A 27,282-nucleotide genomic window follows, 5' to 3' on the forward strand; every position below is an offset into this window, starting at 1 on the left:
GGAGGTAACCAGAGTACCTAAAGGAAACCCCCTGGTGCATGGGGAGAAATTCCAAACACCTGATGGTTGAAGGAAAAAAGGTAATCACCATACCACTGAGTTGACAATGTACCTTTGCAGTAGACATCTGTGGTGCATTAACATTACTTACAGTGAGTTTAATTGCAATGAATTTGAAAGGTTTTTCACTAATAAAAGCTAGTATGTCCATACTATATCAGTAATGTGGCTGTGCAGGTAGTGTTGCTGCTTCATGGGTCCTAATTTTGATAGTGAAATTGAGTTATTGTCTATGTGGAGTTGAACATGTTCTCTGTGTGTCCATGTGAGTTTTTCCTCCATCTCCCAAAATCATGGCTTTAGGTGGATTAGGTATAATAAATTGCTTCTAGGTGTGAATGTGTGAGGGCATGGTGCCCTCAGATGGACTGGAGTCCTACCCAGGGTCTGTGTTCCACAGTCAGATGAGTAGCAATAATGACATATGTGGCATAGCTACAGACTGGCTACAAACTGATCGATCTCATAATCATTTCTAATCAAACGAGTGTATATTCATGCAAATTTATATAAAGTACAATTGAATTTTTAGGCACAGCATAACGTTTTTCACTTCAAACAATCACATGCAAAAAACATATGATCATGTCTGAAACGTATCCGATTAATTCATAAGAAATGGTTACACTATAGCTTGAAAGTATTCCCATTATATGCAATGTAATGGAAAAGAATAATAATAAAGGTCAAGACAACATTTCTTTAACATTTATTAATACACAGTATCTTCAACAATGAACATAAGGACAAACCTTTGCAAAGCTTGTTAGTTATAAACAAGAAGGATAAAATATTTTTTTCAAACTAAAACATTGTCCTGGATCCATTGATATTCTGATTCGAATCTCTTAGGAAGATTTATGTGAATATAGTCTTCGACCCACAGAGATTTTGGACATTATCTGAGACGTTGAAATAACAAATATAATATATTCCAACATTCTCAATGTGAGACACGCTGTAATTCTTGCAAGATATGGTGTCAACTCATTGACATAACCATCATTGTAAGTATTAAATCTTTCATACATTTTTATATTTTAGTATGACTCATAAACCTTTATGTGAAGGAATGCTAATAAAACATTTTATTGTCCCAAAACAAAATTATTTGCTTTTTTAAAATCACACCTGCCATCAGGATGATCCCAAGCATATGAAAAGGTTTTGAGCACCTATTTCCATACATTTCTATAAATGTGTATATATTATAATAATTCAATTGAAGATAATTAATAATACATAACGTATTATTAAAGATATATTGGGCATTTTAAAATAAAAGATAGAGCTGTATTGCTATAAAAAATAAAAGAGCTGGTCTGGGTTAATATATCCATTGCTACGCAGTGAACAGAACACTACTGTTGAATGGCGAGAGACCCAAACCAATTATTCCTGTCCTAATTCAATAAAGAAAGTGGACAAATCCACTTGTAAAGTATCAAAGTAGACAATTATCCACTAAGATCATTGGCACATTAATAGTGCGTGCGTATGGGAACATCCTGAGGTATTAGGTTGGGGGAAATGGATTCCTGATGGGTCATTTCTCAAAGTTAATTTAATTACATTTTCTATATCCATACAGATATACAGGTTTTTTTTTTTTTTTGGCACAAATGGATAGAGAGAAAATGGACAAAGATTGGAATTTCAGACCATTTAGGCAATAGAAGTTTGTGAGAAAATTCAGTATTATTCCCTTAAATGTTTGACATATTCTCAGATTAATGCACTCTTTATCTGGTAGCTGACTTGGTGGACAACAGTGATGTCACAGTCCATTTTTAGTAATGAATTCAAGTGCTCTGTGGTATATTCAAAACTTATATTTTTTTACATACTTTTTTACAACCAAACTCTGATTGAGACATTGTCAGAAATTTGTCCTGGACATATTTTCATAACTGCTTGGTTTTTATGATTTGGTTTGTTTAGATTTTCTATAACAAGGTTCAGGAACAAGTGTATTTCTCTTGAGATCATTTGCTTTAAAAATTTCAGTTTCTTACATTCAAAAATGTGGAAAATTTCATGGGGGACAGAAAACATATGCAAGCCAATGTATTTCGCTGAAATTGTATGTTTGTTACAATACAGTAATCAGTGTAAATGATGAATATAAATGACGTCTGACTGATGCCTGCTATTTCTTCATTCAGCAGCCAGAAAAAGAAAGAGGAAGCTGGAAACAAAAATGCCGACATGAAAGTAAAGGGCACAGGTTTCGTACTTGGCATGACATGGCCGTTCCTAGAGATAGTTGATTTGTAGATTTGTAGTTGACTCAACACTTGATTTACATGCTCTGTTTTGCCCACACCCTCACATGCACACAACAAAAAGAAATACAAGAGCGCTGGTATAAACACTGCGCTCATACCTAGATACTGCTTATTTGCTTATATCGTCTCATAAACATTGACAAAAAGTGCAGATAAATACAAGAAATACATTTATAACAAGGTTCGCCAATACCAAAGCTATCAAAGGGTTCTGCCAAACTAGTCTCCTTTAATCACGTTATCTAAAGCATACAGATATGTCAAAACCAACTAATGTTGTAAAAGCACATTCAGTTGTTGGTATAAAATCTACAGTTAACGTTAATTCTCTTTTGAAACAGCCTCTGTATTTACAAAAACGGTCGATATAGTGTTGCTTTAATGTAACAGTAAACATACTTCGTCATAGGAAAGCATCCACGGCGCAAAGAACGAAAGTATGGGAAAAAAAATAAAAGAAGAAAGAAAGTAAAAATGCATTTCGAAAGAAGCAGAGAAGAACTTCAGCGCATATATTAGGACACAGAATTCATCACGGGAAATTACATAAACACTCCGTTTTAGGATATAACGCAAGCAGGTTTGATATTGGGGACTGTTGCCTGTCTAATGGGTTCGTTAATAGACGTTACAGAGAAACAGAGAAAAAACATGCATCATAGTACTGCATTGTGCATTTCAGAACAGCAAACTGGTTGCAATCATGTGGAGGCAACGATCTTCATCACTGGACTTTTGACTATGCGTTAGCTGCTAGGCTACTAATGCATGCGCACTGTGTGTCTCTCAATTTATGGGAAGGAAAACAACGGTATCAGCTGTCTGTTGGGAAGTATCAGGGTGGTCACTCCACTCTGCATCGAAAATCAGTAGGAAAAAAAGAACCAGTGCTGTATCATGCAGCTCTGCAGTGTATACAAGAGCAACCGTGCACACTCTGGTAACCGTTTGCTGTTTTGTCTTGAATGTACAGTATACAGCATGCTGGTTGATGCAAATAACAGATTAAACGAAATGTCACGGGGAATCGAACATACATTCGAGGACTTTCATGCTGCAAACAGGAGCACAGAACAACTTAGTCCAAGTTAGGATGACTTGACCAGTTATAACCATAAGAGCTTGAAATAATTAAAATATGGTCATAATGAGAGTTATAAAATTTTTTGATTTTGGCACGACTAAGAATATGGAAATTCATATATATATATATATATATATATATATATATAGAGAGAGAGAGAGAGAGAGAGAGAGAGAGAGAGATTTAGAAATGGCAGTAGATAAGAGGAAACACAATGCTAAGACAAACAAAAAAAGCAAGTCAAACATGCCTCATACACACAGACTGGCAAGGCTCTGGACTCAGGGGTAAAAACTAAAGAGAACCAGTGTCCTATACTTTTCTATATTAAAATGATTTCACTGGTCCTACACTTGTCCTTTAGTATTGCCCACTGCTCCAATTTAACCAAATAACATTCACCAATCAACGAATTCTTCGAAATATACGTTCTGTCATGTTTTGTTAATTCCACATTATATTGCATCATTAATACACGCTGAATTGACATATATGTAACCGGATATACAACAGACTGTGATGGAATCATTGCTCTAAAGCCTTCAAACCGTTAAATTTCAGAACCACTGTGACCTATTTACTGTATTGCACCATGTGAAGCTGGGTATCCTGTCATTCAGTCATTTATCATCCAATTTAAACCCTCACTTTCACAATTTCTGCACTTTCTGCTAAAGGGTCATTAACAGTACACAGACAGATTTTTGAGTTTATGGTCATCGTCATTGTGGTTGCGAGTTACACGTCGGTTCAGTCTCATACGACGCTTCCGTGCACTGACGGGTGGATGAACTGTGGGTTCATGTAGGAGAAGCCGGCGAATTCGCTCTGGTCGATGTTGGCGATGACCAGCTGGTCTGGTGGGGTCAGCATGGGCTGGGTGCGTGTGAAGAACTTGTCAAAGTTCTCCGCCCCTTTGCCACACTGTAACAAAAGATGGTGTATTATAGAAGAGTCCAAGCACATTGGCTATGTGTGTATTTTATTTGCACATTCTTTGTATTTGGTGTTACTGTATAATTTCACGGACGGTCTTGTCCACATTTTAACGACCCTGTATTTTCTTTCACTATGGTCCTAAAGGCAATATATTTATAATATATAGTCAGGATTCCAGTTCATCCCAAATGTGTTAAGTGGGCTTGAGTCAGGTCTCTGTGCAGGCCACTTACAACACACATACACACACACACACACACACTTACAACTTTGGGTTTGAATGGAGGCTGAATCTCTCGGTTGGCCAGTCGTTCCCAGTCAATTCTCCGGAAGAAAGCCTGCTCCTTAATGTCTCTCTCCCCTTCAGGCCCACATCCAAGTCGCTTCGATGGGTGCTTTGTCATCAGCTGCAAAAAAAAGGAAAGCAATAAAATAATAATCTCTTACTATATCAGATCATATCACACCATATCATATAGCATAACACAAGTTATTTGTAGAACAGCTGGATTTTCTCAGTTCTAATTCTTTAATATCTTCTGCACATGTTTTTTTGTAAAATGTCTTCCCATTTAATTGGACTCAATTGGACTGAAAATAATGTATCATTCTGACTCTTCCAGGATGACAATGTTCCCACCCACATCACACAAAAAAAACATGATATTGAACACATTGCTCTGCTATAAACTGATCTGGCCTTGGAAAACAAAATTGAATCCTGCTTCCTGCTCCTCTTTATCACACAGTGATGTCCTTACGTTCTAATCTGCTGATTTTCCTTTAAAAGCTGAAGGTCAGGTATAAGCAAAAGTAGAGTAGTTAAAAAGATGGATACTCACTCCTTTACAGATGGACACAGCTTCTTTAGACATGGACTTGGGATAGGAGACATTGTGCTCCATGATAGACTGGAACAACTCATCCTCATCCTCACCATCAAACGGTGGCTGTTGTGAAACACACAGTTTATTTTCCTCAGAAGGTGAAAGAACACATTAGAGAAGTGTGAAGTCTACCAGGATGGAGGTGTTGATGATGGAAAGAACCTCAGTTGTGTAACTGCTTGAGGTAAGTGCAATGGGAATCTGTTTTGCTGATCATGTTGTGATGCTGTAGGCCAAGCGGGAAGATTTTGCTTTACAGTTTTTTACGTTTTATTCTCGGAACACAAGCAATAAGCAGCACTAAAGATTTACTAATAATTTTTTGTTTTGACCTCGTTGATGAGTACTGCATTGACTGCACTGCTTCACAAACCTTTCATCTTTCAAAAGAATCAATATTACAGAGAATACTGTTTTTTGTGCAGATTATATTAAGATGCTTGGAAACAACTACTACTAACTAAATTTCTTTAAAGGCTGCAACAGAGAGTATCTTAGGTCATTTCTGCAGTTTAAGACTGAGGGGAATAATTTTGTATCGGCTCTTGTTCTTTACAGTCGTTTTGCAGAAGAGAGGTTAGGGAACAAAAAAGTACTTTCTATACATCTGTTGGTAAAATGCTATATAAATAAAATAAGATTTTATTTAATTGATATTTCCTAGTGTTGTTCACACTAAAAACAAAAAATGAAGCCTTCAAGACAATCTTGTTAACCAATCTTAATAATAATGACATAATTAGTCTGAATAATAGTGAAATAGTGTTCTTTAAATGAATTAAATATTTGAATTATATGAATTATAATTATAATACGAATTAGGTATTTAAAGAGAGTGAATCGATAGATTGTTAAATTAATTCTTGTTTCATTTTGTTTACATGGAGAAAATTAGCACACATCAGGTAGGCACGAGACTTGATGATTACAAAGAAAAGGAAGGAGGGAACAACATGTGGAAAGAAAGTGACAAATAGAGCATAAATTGAAAAAGGCAGAACAGGCTGAGCATGTCTTGACTTTCAAATTTCAATCAAAGCAATAGTAAGAGCACAAGCTTTATCACAGCGGGGCTTCAGTCAGCTAATTAGACACATTCAGTCTGGCTCATAAAAGTGCTTATAACCTGGAGTGAGTCAGCAGAGTATCCATGTTAACTTTACAGAGGTGCAACTGGGGCGAGGTGGGGATGAGGGAAGAATGGATTTTGAGTTTGAAGCCTGCTGCAGGATTTAATTATAGTTTCAAATGCTTCTTTGTGAATAATGAATATATCATACATAGAACCAAAACAATGTTTTGTGCAGTAACTATACTATAATTGTCACACCGGGGTTGAAACACAGAGGCAGATGTAAGGGAAGGTAGAGGAGGTTTTAATAAACACTATGGCAAATAGTCCAAAACATTAAGCAAATTTGGGAAATAGACCAAGGTCGGGTGATCAGCAAACGGATTATAATTGGCTGGGACTAGAACACGGAAAACAGGAAACAGAAACTATAGTCAAAGACACATGAGCTAATCATGAAACAAACTAAGGTTATGGCTATGGCTTAGCAAGAATTAAGAAACATGCAACTGGAAACAAAGATCAGTACAGCGAGCTCATGAGGTGACAACACTGATACATCACCCTGAGTACAGGACACGTGAGGGTTTGTATATAGGATCAGAGAATCAAAGGGGAAACACAAAACGTGAGAATGATCAGGACACAATCTGGGAACAATCAATAACAAGACAGAGGCGGGGACAAGATATGAATCGAAACCACGACACGTGTAGTAAACAGACGAAGAACAGAGCAGATTATAAACAGTGTACATGGCTACCCGCTGTTATGGATGAGGAACAGAATTGACCAATCAGATTCACGCATTTTCCCCATTTCTGTTTTAAAGCTACTAACCAGCTAGCTACAGACTGAGCAAAGGGACATGAAGGTGAAAGCTGATGCAGTGCTATAGATCTACTGCAGGAGAACAATGTCACTTTATCTTGTACTTTTCAGTGAAAATTTCAAAAAGGTGTTTTTTAATGGCAATGTTATTAACATAGCAAGACCTTAAATGATTAAATAAAAAATTTGTGCCATCACATGTTCTACTACTGTCTGGCATCCTCTCAAAATGCATGAGTGTGTCTCACTTATCATTCTAATTTTAATTAAGTTTTGATTCTGTTTCCTCATCCCCACTTAAATTAATTTCTTATTTGCTTTTGACCACTGTAACGTTATGCAATCCTTCAGACTGAAAACACACATACATACCTGTCCAGCAAGCATCTCATATAAGAGGACACCATAAGCCCACCAGTCCACTGATTTCCCATAAGGCTGATAGGCAATGATCTGCAGACAGGCAGAGAGCAGACATGTTAATGATTACGCACTGTGGACATCAATGTTGAGTTGGATCGCTCTTGCCCTTTTTGTTCATGAGTGTTCACTGTAGTGTGGCATAATTACAGTGGTGGAGATCATCAACTGACTTACATTCTATTTCTGTTTTTTTTTTTTAACAACTGTCAATCCTCCTACACACTGCTTACTATAAATAGACACACACGTGCATAATGATATATATTAGCAGCGTGTAAATCTCCTGTTGCATGCCAATTCTTTCTTCACTGGAGAATTCATTCCAGATGATCTTGTACCTAAACGTTATATTTGCACCAAAAAAAAAAAAATACACCAAGAAATATCATAACTTTATCCACGTATAGGACCAGCACTAAGAACTGAAATCCGTTAATCTGCTTTAATGGAAAGAAAATTTTTTGACAATGCAGAGTACCATATTTAATCCTTTTACTTTAGGACTGACAAGTGTGTAAGAACTGATAGGGCAGATGACAGATGTCAAAACTGTGAATATAAAAATTTTCTAACCCTACAATCTACCATGGCATTTTCTGAAGTCTGGAGCGATAATAATAACCTCAGTGTACCTCCGTAAATGTGCTTTTCAATTATATTGGAAGCAAGTGAGCACTTTAAAATCATAAATATAGTAGATTTACCTGCGTAGAACAGAAAATAATATATATAAAAATAATGATTCTAAAATAGAATAAAATAAAACCAAGTGGATTTAGCTGTATAGAACAGAAATTAATTTCATTCTATTTTACAATCATAATTTTTTTATATATTTTTAAATATATTTTTTCGAGTTCTATACAGCTAAATCCACTTGGTTTTGTGTTTGACTCTATTTTCATAATCCGGTCAGTCGTACAAAGCTTTTTTGCTGCATCTCATACCGTGTATGATTGTGTATGTGACCAATAAAATTTGATTTCAATACTAAATAAAGCCCTTTTGAGTCTGGTTTCTCTCAAGGTTTCTTCCTCATACCATCTAAGGGATTTCTTTCTTGCCACAGTTGCCTCAGGCTTGCTCACTAGGGATGATTTTGTCTAACATTAATCTTGGACTTTTGGACTATGTTCTGTAAAGCTGCTTTGAGACAATGTCCATTGTTAAACGTGCTATACAAATAAAATTGAATTGAATTGATCAATCCGTCTAGGTTTTTGCTTGAGTGTGGTTGTAGCGTCCAAAAATGCTTGATTTTGCTGTAGTTTTTGCTGCAATCACAAAATCAGGACATCCTAAAGGGACTGTTCAAAGTAGTTAGCATAATGTGTCAAAAAAAAACAATATCACATTATAACACAGCATGTATATATAACATGGCATTCTATCTGAGTGAAGAATGAAGATTGCTATAACTTTATAATACTAACGTCACAATAAATGCTGTTTTCAATCTGTTTTAGTTGCTTTGCACTAAGAGATATTTAGACAGAACAGATGAAGATGGTTTAGCAAAAGAGGGAGCTTTTGCTGACTTTTAACATGATAAAATCACATTATTCTTTGCCTGATTATGATCCAGACCCAGATAAATCCAGATCTTTCATACATTTGTACCTCTAAATACAAATGTCCAACTTACACATAAACCAATTTCCCCTGCTGTAAAAATATCAGCCCACTTGTTATGCATATTCTTCCACTCTGCATCCACTCTGATACAGAATTAATGTGCAGCTGTGTTGCATTTCTCAGACACCAGGTGTTCCAGCAGAGTGTCAGTCTGACATGGAGAAGGACAGAACAGTCTAATCTCAGGACCAGAATTTAAAAAGAAATCTGCATTCAACCACTCACCTGGTATACAACACAGTTTTACAGCATGCGACTAGCCTAAAACTGAACTGTAATGTATTCTGTGTGCAGACAAAATCTGACATATAATATTACTATACTGCATATTTAACTGTATTATAATCTGAATATATGATGAGATGGAATTGATTCGGACGATTTTTTAAAAAATGCGCTTGTGCTTTCAGTTTTGTCACGGGTTGGCTCTAGTGACAAAAGATAATAAGTGCGTCCCAAATCAATATTTAAAAAATTTACTGTATTGTGTTAAAGCCAGCAGCATCACCCTACGTGCATTTGATGTCATTTACCATTGACAGGGAAATGGAATATACTTCCAGTCACTAAAAAACGTTCCATTAGAAACAATACTACCCTTCTTAAATTTGTACACTAGACGCTCGAGTACATAGTGCAAGAGCATAGTGTTTAGTATGTCATTCAGCTACAAATATTGAATAAAGAAGGAAATGTAGAATTCTATGTTAACAAAAAGTACAGCAAAGATACAGTATCTGCTCAGTTCAGTGTCTAGTAGTATATGCTAAAACTTACTTTAAAAATTTATGAGTTGTCGGATGTTCGAAAATGTTTCGAATTCCAACCTTGTTCAAGATGTTGTAGTGGGATATGTCTTTATCTTTACTTTCACTGCTGAAGTCATAACGTTTGTGTATTTTATTTTTCAATCTCAATTATAATAATCTCTTAGTTAAGGATATTCAAGCAGATCCAATGAAATAATATGATTTGTCTTCTAAATACTCTCTATATATGAAAAGGCAGGCATTCCTAATGTCCTGTTGTGTTTAAAGTTATTGTTGTTCTTCTTATCATAAAACCTGTAATGTAAATGTTATTAGTGGCTTAAGTTCAAATATTGGTTTTTGGGTCAGTTTACAAATATAATTTTATCAATCAAGAGCTGTCTCAGCTGTGTTGAAGTTTTTCTTTTAAATCCTTTGAGTGTTCATCATTCCAAATTCCTTTCTATAGCATAGACTTATTTCATGCACAAATGCTTGGATATCACTGTGAAAAGAGCAAACCAAAAATCTTGAATTTGCTGTTTTCTTTTATACAACCTGCACACTATACTCCATGTGTAAAGTAAAAATTTTTTTAGCCTTCTGCCAGTAATTATTTTCATTTTATTAATCTCTGGATTCCTTGTATATAACCAGTAAGGCATTAAATAGCTAAACAAACACAATTATTAATACATATTTAAGTAAAAAAAAATATCTGTAGCTGTGTGTTTAAGTAAGAAGTAAAAACCCTGGTCACCTGCCACTCACACCAAAGTCCCGCCCCCTCTCACTGACACCCATTCTTCATGTCTTACCTCTGGGGCGATGTAATCTGGAGTACCGCAGAAGGTGCGTGTTGTCATGCTTTCATACATGTTCTCCTTACACATGCCGAAATCGGCTATTTTAATGTGGCCTTCTGAGTCCAGCATCACGTTATCCAACTTCAGGTCTCTGGAGGGAAAAAAAAGATGAGTGGAACATCAGTGGAGTACAAGAAGAGCCATGAGACAAATATCTGACCATATTTAGCATATGGTTACAAAGCAAATGAGATGTCAACTGTCTTATTTATTTATTTTTTGAAAGCCTGTCTTTGTCCTTGTGTTGGAGGGTTATGGTATTGTGTGTGAAAAAGCTTTGTGCGTGGGTGTGTATATTTGTGTGTGTGTGTGTGTGTGTGTGTGTGAATATATGAGTCACTTCTCAGCAGCATCAAAGAGCATTATTAATACAGATGATGTTTTTGTTTGGTGAGAGATCAGAAACAAGAGAGTGAATAGAAATAGCTCTGCAATGTGACAGGTAACAGCCTCTCTCTCATCCTATCCCTCTATCACTCTGAGTAATTTATCTTCATCAGTGTCACAAGACTGACACCACCCAGACGTGATGTCTTGCACTGTTATTATCAGTAAAACTGCTGTAAAATGCCACCTGCAGTATAGCATGCACTTGTCAAATCACAGCGAGTTGAACATTCACATTCTAGCAATGTATTCTGCTTCCCATGGAGACTTCTGGGCAATAAAAGCAAACACTGAGGCATTTTTTACACTTCCAGTATTAAAGGCACATGCCAACAGACAATAAAAAATCTTAATTTGTGATCATTCATGATCAGTCTTAACCAAACTTACCATAAAAAGTATTTTAGAAGACCATACAATATAGTAAACAGCAATAACCTGTGCTTCATTTTAAAGACACATGCATTAGAAAAATGGTGCAGAGAAAAAGGCTACCCCAATTCCGGTTAAATTTGTTATTATAATATATTTTGATATTAATATATATTTATTATTTTCAATTTTCTATTATTATTATTATTATAATAATTATTATAATAATTATTATTATTATTATATTCTTTCATATTTTATTCTTTTATAAGTTTATACTTTTCATTTACTTATTGGTTTTCATTGTTCTTCATTTTTTCAATTTTATTCTTGTATTTTTTCTGTCTTTTTATGTTTTGACTTTTTTATTTTATATTTTTTTATTTTATATTCTATTTTATATGGAAGGTGCTGCACACATAAAGTATATTAAAATGTATTATTGTACTCTTACTGCTGCATTATGTAGCTTTATTTGTAGCGTGCTTCCTACTATTTCATTTGACTGTTGCTTTAATGAAGCAACACTGCCTAATTCTATAATAATTTACGTTTGATCTTTGTCAAGTGTAACATTATACAATATTTCATAATGTTGTTATTCTTTCGGGTGCTCCCTACGTGTGTGAGGGGTCACCATAATGGACAAACTCTGGCACAGGTTTTATGCCGGATGCCCTTCCTGACACAACCCACCCATTTTTTTTTTGCATCCAGTGGCTGGGGTTTGGGCACTAGCTGGGAGTTGAACCCAGGCCTTCCGCATGGTAGGCAAGAAACCTACCACTGAGCCACCACTTCCCCATACAATATTTCACAATAAATTATTAAAACTATGCTGTAAACATCAAGGGTCTAGAACAGCTGCACATATAAGAAAGGAGACTTCTGGTGGCAGTCAGTGCACTTTTTTTTTAACACAGATATATATAATAATTTACAAATCATAAACCAAAACAATTAACCAATCAACCTATCATAGAATGCTTTGGGATTTTCATAAAAATCTTCAAGATGCATTATAAGTTTAGAGAGCATGACTCTGTGTATATTGATTTGTATGCAAATGATATGACAACTCTGTAGAAACAGTTGCACAAAAACAATTACACACTATTTTTGAACTTTTTTTTTGCATTATTGTGTAACTGTTTTCACATATATAACACTAACAAGTGTTTCTTCTACCCCTTAGGAGACAGGAGCAGGCCTTTGGTTCGGACCCAGACTTACCTGTAAATGATTCCCTTCCTATGCAGGAAAAACAGGCCCAAGGCAATCTCAGCAGCGTAGAATCTACAAACACATAATAAACACATGATCAGAGGTAATTAGACAAGGAAATTGGTTTTACCGCTTTCTCAGAATTACAGTCATCTTCATCAGCTATCAAGCACTAATAGAGACCATATAAATGTAACAGGTGCAAAAGTTAAAAAAGTTTCAAACACTTTAAGGATGCACACACAAATGGTTATCCTGTAGTATGCATAGGATTCTGTGTCTTTACTGTGTTGCCTAGTCCACAGATAATGAAATCTACTCTATCAGGAGAGATCATTCATTCATCTTCTATACCCGCTTTATTCCTAATTAGGGTTACTGGGATCTGCTAGAGCCTACTGCAGCAAACATTGGGCGAAAGACAGGGGTTGCCAGGTCACCAGTTCACCAAACACACTCACTCCTATGGGCAATTTAGAATTACCAATCAACCTAATGTACATGTTTTTCTGGAGTACCCGGAGTAAACTCACGCAAGCACGGGGAGAACATGCAAACTCCACACAGAAAGGCCCCTGTCTGTTCGAACCCAACAGGCAGCAGTGCTAACCACTAAGCCACCATACTGCCCTGGAAAGAGATCACAAAATGCATATGTGTCTACTTAATGTTAGTAAAGGTTTCCTCTACATAACAAGCGGTTAGGTGTTTATCAAGTGTGTGTATGTCCTATATGCTTGTACATGTGTTTATACAAAGAATAGAAACACTTCAAAGAAATGAAAAAGGACTGGATTGATATAATGATTGGATTGATGTTATGTATCGATGTTATTCCTGTACCTACATGTTTTTAAATGCTCTATGTATTTAATAGCTGTGAACATATATCTAACATTATTCATTATAATAAACTACTTACACAGCCTGAGGCTCCTTAAACTTGCCCACTTGCTGGATATGGTACATCAGGTCCCCGCCATTAATGTACTCCATCACAAAGTAGAGACGATCCTGCAAATAAAGTCAGAGAAGAAGAAATCTTCAAAATTCTCATGCTTTATGCTTATATGTGCAGATTTTTATTTTTTATTTTGCATTACTAACAGCAACCCAAATTTGCATCAGTTTTATATAATACACTCTTTAAAGATAATTATATCACATTATGAATACACACAGTCATCTTTATTCCGATGCTTTGGTGACACGTAACTATTTAACTAAACCACCTTCTAGTGACAGATGGCTGGAGATTTTGTGGAATGATAACAGTAGTGTTTATGAACACCTTTTGAATAATATATGAAGAGCATGTGGAGGAAAGCACACTGCAAAATTCATGGGCAGGATGCCCTTATTGAGCATGCCCTGTTGTAACGTGTGAAAAAAAAACAACCCACGCACTTCATAGATTCACACACTGACCTATAGAGAAATATGTTCAGAAACATACCAGACTAAATATACCAGATATTTAAGGTTAAGGTTTAATGTTTAGATATACTAAGCAGATATTATTGAGAAGAACGCCCTTACAAACTTATGAATTGTAAAAGGAAAAATAGAAAGGAAGGAAAAAAACACGTATGTATATCTGAGTGGCAAAATTCGCAAAAATGATGCAATTTTTTCCGTGTGGAAAATAATACAATGGAAAACAATATATAATCTGGTTACAAATATAAAAAGTGGGTGTATCCACATCTTTACAATGTTTGGAGGAGTGTTTATAATGATGCTTGCTGATTTTTAAATTTGATTTCATCTTTTGGATTCTTGTGCATGGAAGATGAGTGAGAAATCATGTCTACCATGGCATATCCTCCTAAGACCTGAGCTTGCATTTTAGATTTTTTCTACCTATTTGGGGTTAGGAGGAACCAATAAATATAATAACCAGATATTATCTTTGAACATGAAGCCACTTCTTTTTGTGTATAACAGGTTCCAATTACAAAGAATTAAGTATTATGATGCACACAACCCAAAATGTGTTGTCCTTGTATGAGGACGCCAGGTTGTAGGAGGATATTGTGAAGATTCATTTTGCCCAGTGTTTGTTTATGACGAAGGTAAAAACATAGATTAAGTCGTGCAAGGTTCTGCCAGCCAGAAGCTCTTGCGAATGCTGTGTATTAGTGCTGCCCTATAAATCCCCAAGAGCAGAGAAATACCTGAATACCTTCACATCTGCATGTACATACCAGCAAAGTCTTGAAATGACTTATGGTGTTTACAGTAAATGACCTATGGTGTTTACAGTATTCACAACAAATATGGCCGTCTATCCCTATAGCTGATATGTGCTGTAAAAACTCTTCACTTGGTTACAGTTTGACAAACACAAGCTGCCCCATGTTTAGTGATAGAGTACATAAGCACTTACACAGTGTTTTTTGGTCTGTGTAGTACACTGGTTAACCTTACCACTATGCTCTGGAAACTCTGCAAAATACTTTTTTTTTCCTTTCACAAATTATAACAACAAATTTCCAAACATAACCTTATTCAACTCCTGAATCACATGCCCTGTTTGTGTGGTTTGTAGTTGGAGTGGAAATTTGCTGAAACATGGCAAGTCTCCCATTGAGCTTTCACAGGCTGTTCAGTGAAGCTTCATGCTAAATTATAAAATGTCATGCTCATATGACTTTATTTCCTCTTTCTAGCAAAAATTTTAACAAACAAGCGAATGAATACTCTGCCAAGTGCTCGAATCTGTATTCATATTGGTTGATCGATTCAGTATTTAGTTACAAGCCTACTGAATACTGTCACCTCCGGAAGTATTGTCCAGGCGAATTGGACACACTTGGGTTTAAAATCAAAAGATTAATATGAGACAATAGATAAGAATCCCAGCTTTCATCTACTGAGATTTACATAAAGATGTATAGAACATAGCACCTGGCCTTGACGTTCCAATACTTTCAGAATGGACTATGCATCAAATAAGTAAAATTCTTGGTATGTGTTGTTTAAAACAAACTTTTGAGACATAAAACACATTAAAGAGATTTTTCAGCTGAAATAGTACTGATAAACAAATCCAGTACAGAGACAGCTAGCAGTTGTATTGTGTACTATGTTTATCTATTCTCATTTGCATTTCAGCCTACTGCAGGACATTGTTAGACTTCAAAAATGTGCTGAATATTCTACATTATGCATTCAAGCATTAGATGAAACTCGCTAACTAATGCACTTACTAGTTAGCGAGTGCAGGTCAGTGTACTACTACTGTACTGGCCAAAAAATGATTAGCATTTTTAAATATTCCAAAAATTATCCAAATTCTCTCTGCTCCTCTGCCTTCAACTCCCTTGACTGTTTTCTCTCATTCCCTCTCTTACCACTGTCTGGAAGCAGGAGTGGAGCTGGGTGAGGAACGGTGGCTTGTCCCTCAGTGCCAGCACCCTCTTCTCAACCATAGTGCACTCCACATCATCATCCTGGATCACCACGTCCTTCTTCAGGATCTTGATTGCATACAGCTCCTCTGTGGACTTCATCTCCGCCAGCATTACCTGCATGGAGAACACAGACTCCATCTAATTCTTAAGAGAAGATGTCAAGTTCAAGGGTCATCTCTATCTTTTACTATGTATAATCATAAGGATTATATAAAATCATGATAATAATCTCTATATTGTGGTAAATCACAATAACTATTCTTTTTCTGTCAGTTATCATACTGCACACATAATAGTTATACTTATAACACCGAAGGAGTACTACAAGCACTGTAAATAGAATTAAAAATTAAAATTTGTTTTACCGGGTTGGTTTATAATTAATCTGTGGTGTAATTATCACTAATAATGTAACATAACATTAACAGAAAAAAAAATACTTCAAATTTCCTCACCATGGTACACCATCGCACTGATATACAGTCACAAAACTACATGCTTTTTTGCTAGCATAGTTATACACTAAAAACTAGCAGGAAAAATGTAATAATCTCATTTACTCTTTCCTAACGACCCCCAGTTGTGAAATTAGGCATTCTTAGCTGAAAGTTAGTATGATTTCACCCCTTTATGCTAACAGAAACTATGTTTCATTAGCTAATTCTTAGTTAACATGAGGTAGAGTATTTTGCATAATATTCTTAGCTATTTGCTACCCAAACCCCTTTTAGCTGTTGTATGGAAAGCTTGATTTCACAACTCTATGCTAACAGATACCAGGTATCATTAGTTAATTCTTAAAGGTACGAAAATCAGGATAATCTCATTTGCTTACTGCTAAGTGACGCCAGATTGCACATTTTTACACCACATTTACAATAATGAGGCTGACTAAGTGTTTAAATACGGGTTTGGACATCAAGGCTGACCTTGCCAAAGCTGCCCTTTCCTAGAAGTGCCAGGAAGTGGAAATCGTTGAGTCGAACTCTGTCCATGTTGCTGGAAGGAAAACTGAAGCGCCGGTGGTCTGACGGTGTGATCACTTTCTTACCTGGGCCCAGCTTAGCTTTCTAAAAAAAAACAGAAGACTTTAATGAGCATAGACACACCTGTGTTCCCCTTACGGTGAAATGGGTAGTGTGTAGAACCTCATTTATATTCTGTGTATAATTAATGTTTTTTTTTCTTTCTACACTATTACTATTGCACAAATCCTATTGCACTGTATGCATTTCATGTAGTAGGTGTACTGAGCTCTTGCTAGCTTGTATGTAACACCATAGTTATGAAGGCTCAATCCCTGTGTATACATGATTACAGGATGACAACAAAAACTTACCTGACTCTACACAAAATGATAACATAGCTAATAGTTCATAAACATTCAGTTTTTTCCCCAATCTTCAATTGTCCTTGCCCACTCTAGCCTCAGATCTCTGGTCTTGGCTGATAGGAGTGGATACCAATGGCTGATACCAATGTGTTCTTCTGCTCTTGTACCTCAAGTTTTGATGTAATGTGAAAAACTTTTCTGTGCAACATGGTTGTAAAGAGTGGTTATTTGCATTGAAAAAACAAAAAAACAAAAATGCCAAAGTGTTAATACCCACAGGCCTATTTTTTTTTTATCCAAATGTACTTTTTGATGAATTGTGCTGCAACCACATGATTTGGATAACTGGATCAGATAAATGCATAAATAAGCAAGTGTATCGGTCTTCCTATTAAAGTACAAATGAAAATCTTGGCTTAAAGTTGATTAAAGCATGATTACATTTCCATAAAACATATGACAAGTCAATCGATGATAATGATCAATGATGATGATGATAATGATTTTTTTTAGAGAGCTTTTAGCATTTAAGCATATGCAGTATTGCTTTGATTTAGGTTAATTCAGTGTGTAATTACACTTTGTTGTTGTTGTTATAGCCAGTGACAGGCCACACAGTTGGTCATTAATAATTAATGTCACTTTAAAGAGGAACTTCAGCAAGGACATCTCATTTGGCAAATACAGATGTTCATTCCTTTGTTCTTACTTATTTTATTTATATAGTCCTCCCTGCATCCTCAGAGTGAGGACTGGAAGAAAGGATACAAGAAAATCAAACAAGGAATCATAAAGAAGAAATAAGAAGGATGCTTTAATAGAATTCATATGATATCAAAAATCCATGTTGTATCATACTGTGCTTTCAGCCAGGGCCGTGGATTTTTATCTCTTCCCCCTGACAATGTTAATAAGGCCCTTTAACAACCTCCAATTACATCCTCCATCTCCTAACACAAGATTATTCCCTTTCTTTCATTAATTTTCCCCTTCTCGCTTCTTCTTCCTGTTCACAGCTTTAACAAAGGAGTGTGAAACTGGTGAAATGCCACCCACACTCTTTATGTTTTCCCCTCACTGCCTTACAACATCTTTCTATTTCTCTTATTTTATCTGGTCATTCCTATACACTGATCAGCCATAGCATTAAAATCACTGACAGTTGAAGTGAATAAGATCTAATTACAATGGCACCTGTCAAGGGGTGGAAGGATAATCTGCTAATCTGGTCTGATCCTACAGGGCTACTGTAGCACAAACTGCTGAAAAGTCAATGCTGGCTATGACAGAAAGGTGTCAGAACACACTGTGCACCACGGTTTGCTGTGTATGCGGCTGCATAGCTGCAAACCAGTAAGAGTGACCATGCTGACCCCTGTCCACCAGCAAATGCACCTACAATGGTCATGTCAGCATCAGAACTGAAGCACAAAGCAGTAGAAGAAGGAAAGCCTGGTCTGATGAATCATGTTTACTTTTACATCATGTGGATATCCGGGTGCATGCACATCACTTTCCTGAGGAAGAGATAGCACCAGGATGTCCTGCTGGGAAATCTTTGGTTGTGGCATTCATGTGGATGTGTTTGACACACCCTGCCACACTGCATACATTTAACAGTTGTGACTTGAGGAATATTGAACTGGCATCAGAAGATCTCAATCTGATCGAACATCTGTAGGATGTGCAAACAGTCAAAGATCTCACCTTGCAAGGGATCTTCTGCTAATGTCTTGGTGCCAGATACCACAGCACACTTTCAGAAGTCCTGTAGAATCCATGCCTTGATAGAACAAGGGGGACTTTAATGCTATGGCTGATTGGTGTAATTAATTGGCCCCATTACACCCTCTACATCAGGCTATTTTGCAGCTTGCTTCTGCAGATCACTGATTTTTATTTCATATACAGAACCCTCTCTTTTGATTAGTGAACTGGCAGTACATTTAAATAAATTCAAAACAGGTTAATGACAAAAACAGAATGTGAAAGATGAACTGAAGAAGTGTGTATTTTCTGCTTTAAGTTCTAAATTTTATCTGTTCAGAGTTTATGGCACTACTCACAAATGATAATATGAAGCACCAGTGTAACACTAAAGCAACACACTTCAAACGTTTATCATTTATAGCAATAAATTAATTACTAATAGTTAAACTAATGGACCTAGAGAATAGATAAATCTGCAGTGCACAAGTCTACAAGACTTTTATTGTCTAGCTAATAAACTAATCAATAAAAAGCTGCATAGATAGTATTATTATTTGTTGTTCTTTCAGCTGATCCCTGTTTGGGGTTGCCACAGCGGATCATTTGGTCCACATGTTTTGATTTGGCACAGGTTTTATGCCGGATGCCCTCCCTGGTGCAACCCTCCCATTTTATCCAGGCTTGGGACCAGCACTGAGAGTTAACTCCCCAGTGGCTGGGTTAGCACCCTGCCCAGGAATCGAACCTGGGCTGCGGAAATGAGAGCGTGGGAGCCTGCCGCTGGACCACCAGGAGGCTCAGTTAGTATTATTAGAAGAAAATAATTTCTAAAAAATAAGCCAGCTTAATGTGTGTTCTTCTAATGTTATCTCAGTGACTGGGGGACTGTGTCTGTTTCAATAGTGCAGCTTCTAGCAGTTTCAACATTGCAAAATAGTACTTGCTGTTTTATATATAAAACATAGCTTGAGATCATAATGCAATGATATTAATAATGTTTGCATAAAATTATTACAGTTGCAGCATTTGTGTACTCTGTCTGAGATAAAATTTGCCTAAAACTGTAATATGAAATACTAGTGATACTCATCCCTGCCCAAAATAAAGTGTAATATGCAGGATGTGAAAAAGTATGTAGCCTGAACTATCTTCAAAATGATTTATATGTATTTGTCTTTTGCCATTTAAATAGAGAGTACATATTACATTGTCGTAGTGTCGGTTGCTCCCTGTTTGGGGTCACCACAGTGGATCATTTGGTCCACATTTAACCCGGGCTTGGGACCGGCACTGAGAGTTAGAATAAATACTACACTGTACACTGTAAAAAAAAACAACATGTATGTAAAGTTTATAGTGAATTACTGGCAACCTGATTCGTAAAATATATTTACAGTAAAGTATTATAATATCATACACTGTATAAAGTAACACACAATCCAGTATATTTGTGTGACACAAGTAGAAGCTGAAGCATCTCACACTACTACTCAACCTTAGCAGTGCTGGGATTTGAACACTTTCTGAGCTGTAACTCAAAACCTTAATCATTGAGTCATCACAACTTGCTCCAGCAGTGCACACTGATACAGCGTCTACTGCTTCTGAACTTTAATTCACTGAAAGATTGCACTGATTTACTGAGACTGAGAGATAGTGATAGTTCAGCTTGTTGTTGTGGCTCTCTGGTAAAGGCTTTGAGTTACAGATCAGAAAGTTATGTGGTCAAATCCCAGCATCACTTAGTTCTATCCTACATCCAGATTATGGGTTTATTTTATACACGATATTATAGTACATTACTGTAAAATATGGTTTTCAGTTGTTTGCTGTAAATTTTAAAGCACGTATATAAAATCTAGATACTGATTGCAAAATCTACAGTATATTTTTTTACAGTGTATTGAATGTGTTTTCTGTCAAATACACAGCAAAATATTGCAGGGGGTTTTTTCTTCATTTTTTCAGTTGTCTAAGGCTTTTATTATTCACAAGCTTATACTTTATGCTTTATACAGAACAGGAAATTAGCTATTAATTTTAATAATAATTGTATTTGAGTAGCTAAAGTTTGAAGCTAAAAAGCTTTCCTGCCTTAATACACCACACCCAGTGTTCCTGACATAAACTCCAGATGCACTGTGATTAAAAAAAATCAGTCACTGAAGCAGTCTTTTGTAATTCTCTGAGTGAACTGAATCCACAAGTTGATATGCCATTGATATTAGTCTTCATCAGATAAAAATATATGAGACATACATCAGTTAGAAGGAATACTAGTACTGTATACAATCCACTTGGATGGTGAAAAGACTCCAACCAAAAACTTGTCCTGCCCTCTAGTGTCGTTCTTGTGTAAGTGCACTTTCCATTAGCATGCAAAGTTCAAACAGCATTAAATGCAGTGGCCAGTATTGATGCAGCTGTTGTGTTTTCATTACAAAGTGGATAACTTTTTAAAATTATAAAACTGTGGGTGGGACAAAGGGCAGAAATATTGTAATGCTTCATTACTTGTGCATGCACATGGAGGCATGCTTCATCTGAGTGCAGTGAGTGATTTCTACAGAAGGCATGCTGCAGACCACTTACGCACACGGTATATTACACAGTAATATACCTTCCCTTTGAGCATCCGTGGGCTGCCTCTTTACTAACAATCGCAAATGTGTGTGTGTGTGTGTGTGTGTGTGTGTAAGTGCACATGTGCAATAAAAGACTATGAGAGAAAATTAGAATGTCTGTGTGTGCAAGTTCATGTGTTTGTACATGCATAGCAAACCCTGTAATAAATCAATGATTGCACCATTGTTAGTAAATCTGATTTCTCTGTAGTGGCCATAGCCACAAACAAAAAAATCAGAGAGGAAAAAAAACAAAAAACAAGAGAGGGTGAGTTCGCAGGGATGAGGGAGCAAGCAGAGAACAGAAAGAGCTACCTTTAGGAAGTGGATATTTAGCTGACAGGCCTACAAGAGAGGAGAAAAACTGCAATGTTAGTCTATACTGTACATCTCTGTTAACTAGCAGGACCCAACAGGGACTGTAAAAAACAAGTAGGCACACAGAAAGAGACAAAGGGAAGCCAAAGCCAGGAGAATGTCTATGAGAAAAGGATTACGTAACATTACACCTTACTGAATACACTCTCAAGTACTTAGGACTGGGAAAATGTGCTGGTTGTTTATTTATCATAAGTGCAATGCCTACGCTAGAATAGTTAGCAAAGTTGGAAAGGTAAAAATGTCATAGCAGGTTTAGCTGCAGGTCAAATACAGCCTGCTGTCTCATTTCATTACCAATCTGCTCAAAAGAAAAGTATACTGAAATTGACCACACGACTATCCAACTCTGTCTCACTGGAAGTGTATAAACTAAGGTGGCAATCAGATCAACCTGGCACACATTCTGTCCATGCCACCTGTGTAACAGCATGCTTAATTATACAAAGGAAACTCTCAGTGAAACAATATTGGGCGAGCTATATTTACAACACAGTTCATTTCAATCTGTGACAAAACATTGTAAAAATGTGACTTATTAATCTGTATATTTGTCTTCATTCTGATTACACATTAGTACCATTGCCCAATTTACTGTATACTGATATACTGTATATAGTATACTAAATATTTTCCTATGCATCGACATGCAGCACAATCCTGACATATTTTATGATATGAAAATTTAGTGCGTAAAAAATCTAAATGTTTTAATGTGTCAAAACAAACTTGTAACTGTAAAAGCAAACAAACAAAACAAAACAAAGAAACAAATTAACTAACTAACTAACTAACTAACTAACTAACTAACTAAAACACTGCACATGGGCTTGCATATCTCATATCTCTGCATATATCAGAGAGGTCTCAGATCTCAGAGCTCTTGCAGATTAAAACACTGGTTATAATTGATGTATTTGCTGAATGTCCTTGAACCATTCAGAAACGCATCCAGTGTTATTTGGTCTTTTATACACTGATTGAAAAGCAGCACCCAGTGAAGTGACCAACACATTTTTCATAGCAAAATTAATGGAGGACTGAGGACATCCACATTATTCTCAAAAGACAACATGAACATGCACTTTTACCTTACACAGAAATAAGGTCAAACATATTAAACAGTAAGAACGATAAAGAAACAAGGAGTAAATAGTGTTTGTTTATTCAAACATTATTTTTTGGCTGAATTGTACATTGTTTCTGTTCATATTATCTCTAGTCCTTAAATCTGTTGGTTTTTGTGGATTTTCTAAAGATGTAATATGATGAATTATAGGGTCATGTTTACATAAACATAAACATAAAATTACATAATATTACAGCTAATATTTTTTTCAGTTGTTTTGTAGCTACATGACTGATTATGTTTTTTGATATTATAGTTCTTTATAGACTATATATAACAATACATAATTGTATTAATTATACTGTAGTATAGAATAGTATCCACTAAAGTATAAATATTATATATAAAGATATAAGTCAATTATGTATCTTTATACATAATATTTATAAATATATCCATTTCTTCTGCTGTACTGTTTACTGGATCATTCTGTCATTCTCATTCTGTATCTATCTATCTATCTATCTATCTATCTATCTATCTATCTATCTATCTATCTATCTATCTATCTATCTATCTATCTATCTATCTATCTATCTATCTATCTATCTATCTATCTATCTATCTATCTATCTATCTATCTATCTATCTATCTATCTACACTATATTGCCAAAAGTATTCGCTCACCCATCCAAATAATCAGAATCAGGTGTTCCAATCACTTCCATGGCCACAGGTGTATAAAATCAAGCACCTAGGCATGCAGACTGTTTTTACAAACATTTGTGAAAGAATGGGTCGCTCTCAGGAGCTCAGTGAATTCCAGCGTGGAACTGTGATAGGATGCCACCTGTGCAACAAATCCAGTCGTGAAATTTCCTCGCTCCTAAATATTCCACAGTCAACTGTCAGCTGTATTATAAGAATGTGGAAGTGTTTGGGAATGACAGCAACTCAACCATGAAGTGGTAGGCCACGTAAACTGACGGAGCGGGGTCAGCGGATGCTGAGGCGCATAGTGCAAAGAGGTCGCCAACTTTCTGCAGAGTCAATCGCTACAGACCTCCAAACTTCATGTGGCCTTCAGATTAGCTCAAGAACAGTGCGCAGAGAGCTTCATGGAATGGGTTTCCATGGCCAAGCAGCTGCATCCAAGCCATACATCACCAAGTGCAATGCAAAGCGTCGGATGCAGTGGTGTAAAGCACGCCGCCACTGGACTCTAGAGCAGTGGAGACGCGTTCTCTGGAGTGACGAATCGCGCTTCTCCATCTGGCAATCTGATGGACGAGTCTGGGTTTGGCGGTTGCCAGGAGAACGGTACTTGTCTGACTGCATTGTGCCAAGTGTAAAGTTTGGTGGAGGGGGGATTATGGTGTGGGGTTGTTTTTCAGGAGCTGGGCTTGGCCCCTTTGTTCCAGTGAAAGGAACTCTGAATGCTTCAGCATACCAAGACATTTTGGACAATTCCATGCTCCCAACTTTGTGGGAACAGTTTGGAGCTGGCCCCTTCCTCTTCCAACATGACTGTGCACCAGTGACCAAAGCAAGGTCCATAAAGACATGGATGACAGAGTCTGGTGTGGATGAACTTGACTGGCCTGCACAGAGTCCTGACCTCAACCCGATAGAACACCTTTGGGATGAATTAGAGCGGAGACTGAGAGCCAGGCCTTCTCATCCAACATCAGTGTGTGACCTCACAAATGCGCTTCTGGAAGAATGGTCAAAAATTCCCATAAACACACTCCTAAACCTTGTGGACAGCCTTCCCAGAAGAGTTGAAGCTGTTATAGCTGCAAAGGGTGGACCGACGTCATATTGAACCCTATGGATTAGGAATGGGATGTCACTTAAGTTCATATGCGAGTCAAGGCAGGTGAGCGAATACTTTTGGCAATATAGTGTATCTATCTATCTATCTATCTATCTATCTATCTATCTATCTATCTATCTATCTATCTATCTATCTATCTATCTATCTATCTATCTATCTATCTATCTATCTGTCTGTCTGTCTGTCTATTTTGCATGATGTTGGGTCATTGTCAAGGAATGTTTACATCATTGTTTGCTATAATTCATTTTAAAAAAAAATCCTACAGGTCTATAGGTAATAGTATATGAATATATTTCACTTTGTCATTCAGATTCCTGAATATTTGCAGGGTACTGCATTCTATCTCTGATAGAGATATTTCTGTCCTTTAATAGAGCAATGAGGCATTGGATATATGGATTTTATCACAAAGATCCTCTTTCAGGACATTTCCTCTATCAGAATGAACTCACATTTCAGCCGAACAGCAGAAGATCTTCAAAGCTGCCAGACTGCTAGGCAATGAGTTTTTTTTTTTTTTTTCTTAGCTGGAAGATGGAGAAAACCAATCCAATTCATACATCCTGTCAGAGATCTTATGCTGATGACAGATGTATGACAAATGCTGTGTAGTTGATGACATTAAAAAAAAAAAAATTAGGCTTGGCTTCATCTGTCAACAAGTTGCTAACACATCCTTTGCCAGGTCTTGTTTCCATGGTAATGCGAGTGTATTCAGTGATGTTCTGGCACCTCGGGGACGTCAATGCCACATTCAACACAGAAACAGAGTATTAACATGAAAAAAAAAAAGCATCTGCAGTAGTGCAGATATTACAATTTCCTCTGGGATGTTTTAGTACAGGATAAAAGCACTTCAGCATACACTTCTAACCAAGAAGAAAAAAAAAGGACAATCAATTATAGTCTAATCGTTTTAAGGGTGAGCTGCAGTTGCACTGTTAATAGCAAACAGGTCTATCTGCTTTGTCCAAGTGTTTTTTGGTGCATTTTGAAAACCTGCTGCGTAATACACCCTGTCCCTGTTTTAAGTCAAATATAACAGAGCTCCAGATATTTAAGCAAGGACGCTTGAAAATGTAGAGTGATTGTTCATTGAAAAACACTCTCAGATTCCATCCTCCGTATTCTCCAACATCAGCAAACATTACAGGAGAATTAACTTAGCAGATTTTGTAGAAAATTATTTACAAGGGTACTTTTAATGGCACAGAGATGAAGCATTTTCACTAGTGCTCTCAGACCTTTGGACACCAATGTATAAAAAGTGTTTATTTTGTCATTTTGTTCCTCTACTGCATGAATTAGCATCATTTTGCTATCTAAAATAACCAACACGGTTTTCCCCAGTTTTTTTTTTTATTCTTGCTTGTGTTTTGACTTACAATCATAATTTTACGTTGTCAGCTTGTTCCCTGAGCCCTGTCTGGTATACACATTACAAATATTCACTACCGCTTTCAGAAAATAAGTTGCTTTGTATTTATGACAGCTATTGTACAACTAGGCAGAACAGAGTAGAGGAATTTGGGGAACCATGTTGTTACAGTAAAACTCTTCATGAACATTCACTGGCTAATTCCAGCACCATGTGAGCATGTGGAGTGATCACTCAGGTCATACTGGCACCGAAACCCTCGACTCTGCCAGTGCCTGCATCAACAAACTTCCCAAATCTACAGTTGCCATGTTAACCTAGGGAGTAGATTAGCAATTTGGCATCTTCATGAAAACAGATTATGCCATGTTTATTAATTGTCCCTCAAAGTTGCACTGTAGAAAATCTACTGTAAATTTTAGACACTAAAGGTACTGGAACATTTACAGTAAGCAACTTTAAAACATATCTACAATAAATTCTATTACTGAACATAGTAGAAAATAACACATAATCCTGTACACTTGCTCATTTGGTTGATGCTGATTAGAAAAAGCAACTGATAGCTCAGCTCTTGGTCAAAGGCACAATGATGATGAGATTTCTGATGTGTAACTGAACATATTAACAAGCTTAACTTACTTGCACTGATTCATTGCTGTCTGTCAGTGCCGGTTACTTAAGTAGTGGGTTTGACTGAATCAGTGCAAACTAGC

The 27,282-nt window shown here is 36.5% G+C and overlaps 1 protein-coding gene across 2 annotated transcripts in view; it reads right to left on the reverse strand.

Annotated features, from left to right (window-relative positions):
* Positions 1-752: 752 nt before the first annotated feature.
* prkcab (protein kinase C, alpha, b) overlaps positions 753-27,282 on the reverse strand; it is a 144,648-nt gene continuing 118,118 nt past the window's right edge. The window contains exons 9-18 of one of the 2 annotated variants that reach the window (XM_058418421.1): positions 22,216-22,245; positions 17,163-17,303; positions 16,174-16,347; positions 13,740-13,831; positions 12,827-12,889; positions 10,787-10,925; positions 7,534-7,614; positions 5,214-5,321; positions 4,638-4,778; positions 753-4,356 (exon numbers count right to left, since the gene is read on the reverse strand). In XM_058418421.1, coding sequence (XP_058274404.1) covers positions 4,189-4,356; positions 4,638-4,778; positions 5,214-5,321; positions 7,534-7,614; positions 10,787-10,925; positions 12,827-12,889; positions 13,740-13,831; positions 16,174-16,347; positions 17,163-17,303; positions 22,216-22,245 — 1,137 coding nt within the window. In that variant the 3' untranslated portion in view covers positions 753-4,188. The remainder of the gene's footprint in view (positions 4,357-4,637; positions 4,779-5,213; positions 5,322-7,533; positions 7,615-10,786; positions 10,926-12,826; positions 12,890-13,739; positions 13,832-16,173; positions 16,348-17,162; positions 17,304-22,215; positions 22,246-27,282) is intronic. The other variant, XM_058418431.1, reaches the window with a different exon arrangement.

The sequence above is a fragment of the Hemibagrus wyckioides genome, linkage group LG02 (assembly GCF_019097595.1).
Source record: "Hemibagrus wyckioides isolate EC202008001 linkage group LG02, SWU_Hwy_1.0, whole genome shotgun sequence".
Taxonomy (NCBI): Eukaryota; Metazoa; Chordata; class Actinopteri; order Siluriformes; family Bagridae; genus Hemibagrus; species Hemibagrus wyckioides.